The sequence below is a fragment of the Rutidosis leptorrhynchoides genome, chromosome 11, assembly GCF_046630445.1.
Source record: "Rutidosis leptorrhynchoides isolate AG116_Rl617_1_P2 chromosome 11, CSIRO_AGI_Rlap_v1, whole genome shotgun sequence".
In the NCBI taxonomy this organism is placed as follows: domain Eukaryota; kingdom Viridiplantae; phylum Streptophyta; class Magnoliopsida; order Asterales; family Asteraceae; genus Rutidosis; species Rutidosis leptorrhynchoides.
In genome coordinates, this window is record NC_092343.1 from 401,546,950 (window position 1) to 401,555,362 (window position 8,413).

The 8,413-nt window shown below is 31.7% G+C and overlaps 1 protein-coding gene across 1 annotated transcript; it reads right to left on the reverse strand.

Annotated features, from left to right (window-relative positions):
• Positions 1 to 999: 999 nt before the first annotated feature.
• Positions 1,000 to 3,945, reverse strand: LOC139876123 (protein FAR1-RELATED SEQUENCE 5-like). The gene is made up of 5 exons (XM_071863423.1): positions 3,840 to 3,945; positions 2,264 to 3,157; positions 2,109 to 2,124; positions 1,781 to 2,039; positions 1,000 to 1,533 (listed from the first exon to the last, which is right to left on the reverse strand). The coding sequence occupies exons 1-5, from the start codon at positions 3,943 to 3,945 to the stop codon at positions 1,000 to 1,002; spliced, it is 1,809 nt and encodes a 602-aa protein (XP_071719524.1).
• Between the last annotated feature and the right edge of the window lie 4,468 nt (positions 3,946 to 8,413).

The window sequence follows — 8,413 nt, forward strand, 5'->3', positions numbered from 1 at the left end:
TTAGCAGTACCATAGAATATTTAAGATTGCACGTCTGTTAATGTTAAGGCATAGCGTAGTATTAAGCGGTGGAATATTGCTTTAGTTAGACCAACTAGGATTAAGAAAAGCTGAGACTTTCCTTTATGGGTATACCACTTTGTTCATGTACCTAGGATTCTATCCATAAGGTCGTTTAAACCCCTTAAGGTTAACGTTGGGAGTAGGGTTCTAGAAATCAAATGAGAAATATGGGTGGGTTGGATAAGTGACTTTTAACCTTGTTCATGTGCAAAATCTTAATTGCGATTTGTTAGGGAGGGTTTAAAGGGTTAAATGGGTACTTGTGAAATTTTCAAAGGAGTTTTAAGCACTTGGTTACAAGCTCAAATGTTAAAAAGGGGTATAAGAGATTTTTCGCTTACATTGCCTAGTAAGCCATTAACGAGAAGTCGGTACATATATATTACTATTATGTACCTAGTGGAAGAACTTTATTGAATGGGTAAAAATTGTGCCAAATCCTAAAGAGGGTGTCTCTGGGACAATAAGTGCTTGAGATGAGAGTGGAATGTGTATGTGAGTAAGTATCACGATGTTCAACTCTTATTAAGTTTCTAAATGGGTACTAATGAATGTGACGATTAATAACGTGAACTGTTATGAAATTGTGAGTGATATGAACTTGATGTGCAATATGTGATGAGTGTTCAGTAGGAGGTTGCCTAGTCATTAACCCCCATATTTTTCGGAGTAACACAATAATGGCAAGTAGCCAAGTAACTCAACGGGTTGAATTATCCTAGCAAGAGGCTGGATTATGTGATATATTTTTTCCTAGCAGGTGCGGGAATGGTGGGCATAAGTTGATTGAGAGAGCTGATCCACGAATGTAGCATGACTACATAAATGCTTGGCGTCGGATCGCGGTTTCCAATGTTAAGAAGAGTGGATGTAGTAATTGTGGTTACAATGATAATGTTAAGGGACCGTTGTGTGATTAGGGATTTTATTCATGAATTAACGTGGTGTGTGCATCTCATCATCACCATCAGCAACACAACTTATTTGAGAACACATTTTATCAGATTGAAAAATTTCATCTTGAACTAACAAAAAAAAGGTGGGAGTGTACACGTCTCTTGCATGAAGCTCAATCGACTTAACAGTTCTACACTTAATAGATCTGCTTTCCATTTGAGAATCTATCAATCTGGTATTATGACGCTGCTTATCCATGGCAGCATCAAATCTAGAATAGAAATCAACTAAATTTGAATGCTTATTTTTGCATTTAGAGAAAAACGAATTCTCACTTTCAGATAATGACGATGTTCGCATTAAGCCATTCATTGGTACATCTCTAAAAAAGCAAGGAATCCACATCTCATTGATTGCATACATATCGTCAAACCACTTTGCACCATCTAACTCAAAATCTTCAATTAACGACTTCCAATGTCTTTCAAAAGACGATATAGACATTTCTTTGTTCCAAAATATGTAATTCATACGTTTGCGGAAAACTTTATTATTATACAAAACATAACCAACCTGAAAAACACATGTAACAAAACAAAAAATATTAAGATACATAATATGAATATTAACAAAAATAAAATAACTTAGTATTGAAAAAACAAATAGATATTAAAATACAACACATGAATGATAACAAAAAAACGAATAAAAAGTTACCATTTTATTTAAGAAAATATAAAAAACATGAGATGAATGATAAAAAAAATAAAATAAAATAAATATACATAAAAAGTTACATGTTCTTTAAAATAAAAGTTACCTTATCCTTTAACTTTTGACTGATGTGCCACATACATAATCTGTGTTTTGCAGTTTTAAACTTCTCAGCCACCGCTTCCAACACTGCAGGGTCTTGATCAGTAGTAACCAAACCAGGTTCATTAGAGAAAGTTTTTAGAAAATAGTCAATAAACCATTTGTACGAATCAATAGTTTCACACGATAGCAATGCAGCACCAAAAATAACAAGCTTCTTGTGATTATCAATACCAGTGATAGGAACAAATCTTATATTGTACCTGAAAAAAAAACAATACAAAAAACAACATTAAGAGCTAACATACAACTAATGAATGTTAAACAAAAACAAGTTCAGATAAAAACCTAAAACAAAAACCAAAAAAAAAAACAAAAAAAAAATACCTATTGGTACCATATGTTGCATCAAATGACACAATGTCACCAAATTATTTGTAATTCATTTTAGACAACTGATCAGCCCAAAAAACACCAGTTAAACAACCTTCTTCATCACATCTACACTCACAAGTAAAATCAGGTAAAACCTCCTTCTTCCTAAGCAGATTTTCAATGACAATGTGAGCATCAGTTTCACCAATATGCCTTAGCAAATCACGTCTAAAATTGTTGTAATCTACATTAGTAGAACCAACCATATCATAACCACCACTAATATCACAGTTAATATGATGAGCAAGCATAGGGCCAATATTAGACTTCGAAGCAAGATCCTGAACAAAGTTCATATCAAAATACTGCATCTTTCTCTTCTTGTTCAGCGAATTCTTATTAGCTTCAGAAACAAGCTTATGATTGTGCCCCTCAAAAAACTTGAAAATGAATATCTTACCATTTTCATATTTACACCTTAGACTAGCCTCACAACCACACTTAATTGTTGAAGACTTACGGTTAGCAAATTTAGGAGATTTATTCGAAGAATGTTCATCATTAACCTGATTATCAACAACTTCTTTACCTTTCCTAGATTTGCATTTAGATTTATTGTTCACAGCCTTCGCATGATTAGAAATAACACTTGAATTCCTTTTCGATATATCAACATGATTAGAAACAACACAGGGTTCATTAACAAGAGTATCAACAACTAATCTTTTAGGAACACCCGACCTGATACACCTGAACACAACGTAATTGATAGTACCATCAGCCAACCTATTAAATGAAGCTTTCTTGACATCAAATTCGGCAAATTCAGCATAACTCTCATAAAAACGCAAGCAATGATCATAAGAAGGATAAACAGAATCAACAACAGGCTTTAATGCATCAGGAACTACTGGAAACCATAACCTAGAACCATTTGGAGTTCGATGCTCAACTGAACTCAGTATATGATTATATTCATCAATAACAGGGGAAGCATTCAGAACATCTGTAAAAGAAAAAAAAAACGTAAGTAAGAACAATAAAAAATATTAACATACATGTGATGAACCATAATAAGTAACGCGAGAACATGAAAAAAGTAACAAAAGTTTTGGATCGAAAAGTAAAATGCATCTGATGTATGATAAGATCTAAGAAAGATAACATAAATTATGAATACGAATTAAACAAATAACACACATATGACGTATGTTAATATAATGATAAAAACAGTATTGTATTACAGTAAAATGCATCTTATGTATGATAAAATCTAACGATAAATTAAAATAATGTATAGGTATTAAACAAATAACATACATATGACATATGTTAATATAATGATAAAAACAATAAAATGCATCTGATGTATAATAATATCTAAAAGAAAATTAAATATTATATAGGTATTAAACAATAACATACATATGATGTATGTTTATATATTGATGAAAACACTATTGTATTACAGTACAATGCATCTGATGTATGATAACATGTAAAGATAAAACACATATTGTGTATGTATTAAACAATAACATACATACAATGTATGATAATATATTGATGAAAACAGTATTGTATTCTATAAAATTGAGAATAAAACAGCAACATACATTGAATGAATGATAGTATAAAAAGTAAAATAAAATAGTAACAGATGAAAATTAAATAATTATAAAACTTACCAGATGAATCAGTCATATCGATTCCAGAAACATTAGGAGATACATGATGATTAATACTCATCGAAGAAACTAAATCAACTACAGAATAATTGGATGAGGAATCCATTGAATGAATTGAGGTAGACGACGCAGAATCAACTATAAAATGATCGATTGAAGATCAAAAAATTGAAGGATGACGACGATGAAACAATGAATTCAATATGAAGGAAGAGAACGATGAATAACGAATAAAAAAAAACAACTGAAAATTGAATTAACGGATCAGTAATTTAAAAAATAATAAAACGAAAAGGAAAAATAAAAATATAAAAAGAAAAGATAGAAATACCCTTACCTCTGTAAATTACCTTGAACGGAAAATAAAACAAGGGAAGAAGGAAGAACGGCGGCGATGAGAGTAGGATAACAAGATCGACACGTAGAGCTTCTTATCCCCTTATCGCTGGACATACAGCTTAGCGATGGATCGCAGCCATATATATATATATATATATATATATATATATATATATATATATATATATATATATATATATATATATATATATATATATATATATATATATATATATATATATATATATATATATATATAGTACATGGATCAAATGAGAACCTTTTTTAGAGAGAGAACTAGTGAAATTCGAGCAAAAAAAAAAGGAAGGGCGAGCAAAAATTTGAAAGCCGAGCAAAAAAGTTGAAGGGTGAGCAAAAATTGATGATTTCGAACATGTTCTACATTTTCATCATCTCAAATTTTTGCTCGAATTGCTCCACTTTTGTTCGCCCACCATTTTTTTTTGCTCGAATTCCTTGTTTTTTGTTCGAATTCCTTGTTTTTTGCTCGCCTGCCACTTTTTTTTGCTCGAATTTCAGTATATTTGGAGTTCCTAGAGTTCTGACACTAAAAAAGTTCTCGCTGGATTCTTTTATATATATATATATATATATATATATATATATATATATATATATATATATATATATATATATATATATATATATATATATAGGGTGAGGATCCATGGAGAACTTGGGTAGGGAGAGAACCGAGAGAACTCACATATTAATGTACATGCACCTATTCTTTGAAGAAAAAAAAAATTTCCAGGAATTTTTTTTTTCTCGAAAAAAAATTCCAAAATTATTTTTAATTCCACGTCAGCATGTCATGTCATCAGGCTGACTGCTACATCAGCCAGACTGACTGCCATGTCAGCACAGACTGACACGTGGCTCATTATGTGCTGACGTGTAAAAAATTAACTTTTTTCAAAAAAAAAATTTCGTAAATTTTTTTTCCCGAATTTTTTTCAAAATTTAGCCCGATTTAGAGTTTAGGGTTTAGGGTTTAGGGCTTAGGGTTTAGTGTTTTGGGTTTAGTCCCTAAACTCTAAGCCCTAAACTCTAAACTCTAAACCGTTCGTATTAAAAACTCAATCTAAACCCTAAATCTAAACCCTAAACGCTAATTTATAAACCCTAATTTCTAAACCCAAATTTATGTTTAGGAATGAATTGATGCGATAGGACGAAAATACCCTTACTAATGTGAGTGAAATAAGTGAAATAACATGGTGCTAAGAAAGGCTCGGCATGGAAGTGAAATAAGTGAAATAACATGGTATTATGGGTTCTCTCATATGTCAAGTTCTCTCTAGATCCTTTCAATATATATATATATATATATTGGTAAGATCAAGGGGAAAGTAATCAATTAGGGGGAAGCTGGAGGAAGCAATATTTTTTTCGTTTTTTGAAAAAACTTTGTTCATGAACATTATAGATTGGATGAAAATATGAACATTTAATAAAGACACCTTGTGATAAATTTTTTATTTTGGCGAAAAAACGTTCGAAGAATTAATATATAACAATTATCGTGTTTTTCGAGCGTATGTTGAGGTTTTAGATATTAGGGTTTATAGGGTTTAGATATTAGGCTTTAGAAATTTAGAGTTTAGGGTTTATATTTAGAATTTAAATTGAGTTTTTAACACGAAAGGTTTTGAGTTTAGAGTTTAGTATAATCTTATTTTCAAGTTTTCTAGCTAGTATAAGTATATTGCTTTTATCGCACGTAAAAGTTCATCGAGACCTCGGAATTTGTAAGCATTGGTACTATTTTATCTATAAAAATGATCTTTTGGTCAAAAAAGTTGTAGTAAATAACTAGTTCGGACCGGCCCGCGCGTTGGCGGAGGCTTTCGGCCTGCGTATTCATATTTAATATAGCGTTGTGTATTTACAGAGGGAAAAACGGGTCATGTGTTAAGCGCCGTTGTAGGTGTCGTGGTCTTCAGTGTTTTTTAAAAAGTATCCGTTTCGAACGTAGTTAGTTTCGTTTTGTTGATAAAATTATTTCGAGTATAACGGTGCTGTCGGAAAAATTTAACTCGCGTCGAGGAGGAAGATACGGGCTGTCGTTGTGTTTAGCGTTTTTTAAAAAGTGTCCGTTTCGAACGTGGTTAGTTTCGTTTTGTTCATAAAATTATTTCGAGTCTGGCGCTGCCGTCGAAAAAATTTAACTCGTGCCGAGCGGGAAGATACTGGCTATCATTTTGTTTAGCGTTTTTTTGAGAAGTGATTGTTTCGCGTATAGTTAGTCCCGTTGGGTTCGTAAGATTTTTTCGAGTTGAACGGTGGTATCTGAAAAATTTAACTCGCACCCAGCGAGAAGATAGGACCCGTTATAAATTCGGGTGGAATTAGTGTCTTATATTTTAATTAAATTATATATTTACACTTTTCACCCCTAAAAAGGTGTAAACTTGAGGGACCGTTGTGAAAATATAAACATTGAGGGACCGTTTGTAATGTGAACGCAAAGGCAAAACTACAATCAAATAGAACTAAAACTACAACAGCATTTTGCACCACTTTTAGTATATAAAGGTTAATTAATAATTAATACTACCTCCGTCCCACCACAAGTGTCCACATTTTCATTTTGGAATGTCCCATTACAAGTGTCCACTTTGTGTTTCAACAAATTAGAAGAGGTTATTCTGGAGAGAGAAGATTTCTGATTGGTAGAGAATGAAGTTAGTTAGATTTTCTAAAACTGTGTGCAAAAAGTAAGTGGGCACTTGTAATGAGACGGAGGGGGTAATTCCTGACCAACACCTTTGTGTAAAGTAGACAACATTCTATGCTTTCTATGTTCAAAATAGGCTAGAGAAAATCCACGTTTGAAAACGTGACGTGTTAAATGATCATGTAGAATAGTCGGCATCGGATGAACACGTGTTGGTGTTCTTATTTGCTGTTTATGCATCAAGCTAATAAAGGTACGGGGTAAGTTGAGCCAACACGGATGATGACGTGGAACAGACCCATTATTATTGGAACTTGGGGCCCACTACGGCCACTATCACGGACTTGCCATCTCTATCAAAACCCACGAGACATGAGTTGGCAACTGCCCACGAAAAGAACAATTAGAAAGAAGTGTATGATCAATATTTTATACTAATAAATAATAGTAATTTTTCTTATTTTGTTTTCAACTACAACATTGCATACTGTAATTTTTTTTAAGGGGCTAGGTTATATAATGTATTTCATTTTATGCGGGAAAAAAAAAACATAACGTAACTTCCTAAAAAGAAAAAACACCGGTATTTCTTAGTGCTTTCGATATGTATTTAGGAAGTTAATTAATACTCCGTAATAACAGTATTATTTTTGATAAGAGACATTGATGTATTAATTTGAATTTTAATTATTAATGGAACTTCCTATAACATAAACTTGGAGTGGATAAGAGAGCCATTCGATTGCGCAAGAGATGATCTAGCTTCGATTACTAACCTAATTAACTCTTTTGATTATAGTTCCAAGAGCGGTGATGTATGGAGCTGTTCATTATCTTTCAATGCAGTGACGGAACTTGAATATGAGAGGACCGAAATTGATTGTTGAATGTTTATATACAACAAGATATTTAAAATTGATGTACGGTTTGACCGATTAAATTTGAAGGCCAATATAGTAAGGTGGATATATATTATATTAAGTTTAATATATAATAATTCACCTTATATATGTAGAAGGCATATAAGTGTAAACACAAATTTGACTAAAATCGTACGAGTGAGTAGTTAATTAATAAATGCATCTGAAACGTAATCGATTAATGGGTTATATGTGAAGCCACGAACTAACACAACAATTTTAAAATAATTATCAAAGGAATAGCTATATTTTGAGCATAAATAATATTACTCCACACCGTAATATCACAAGTGAGTTGATAAATGAGAATAAAAATCAAAAAAGATAGAAACTTGTTGATGTCTGTATATTCAGATGTGTATAAATAAATTAATTGTTTGAGAGGGTGATGGTCCGGTGGTGTTAATGTTTGTTTGTTTTTTTTTTTTTTTTCTAATTTCTAACTCGCTGAAGAAATAAGATTGAATATAGGTATGAATTTGAAAATGAAGTTAAATGAGAACGGGTGAAGATTTAACTTCGAGTTTTTTAGTTTAAGGATTTTATGATAAAATGGGTCTGCTGGTTTGTGTTAGATTGACGTTAAGATTTTTGTTTTTTATTTAATTTTGATT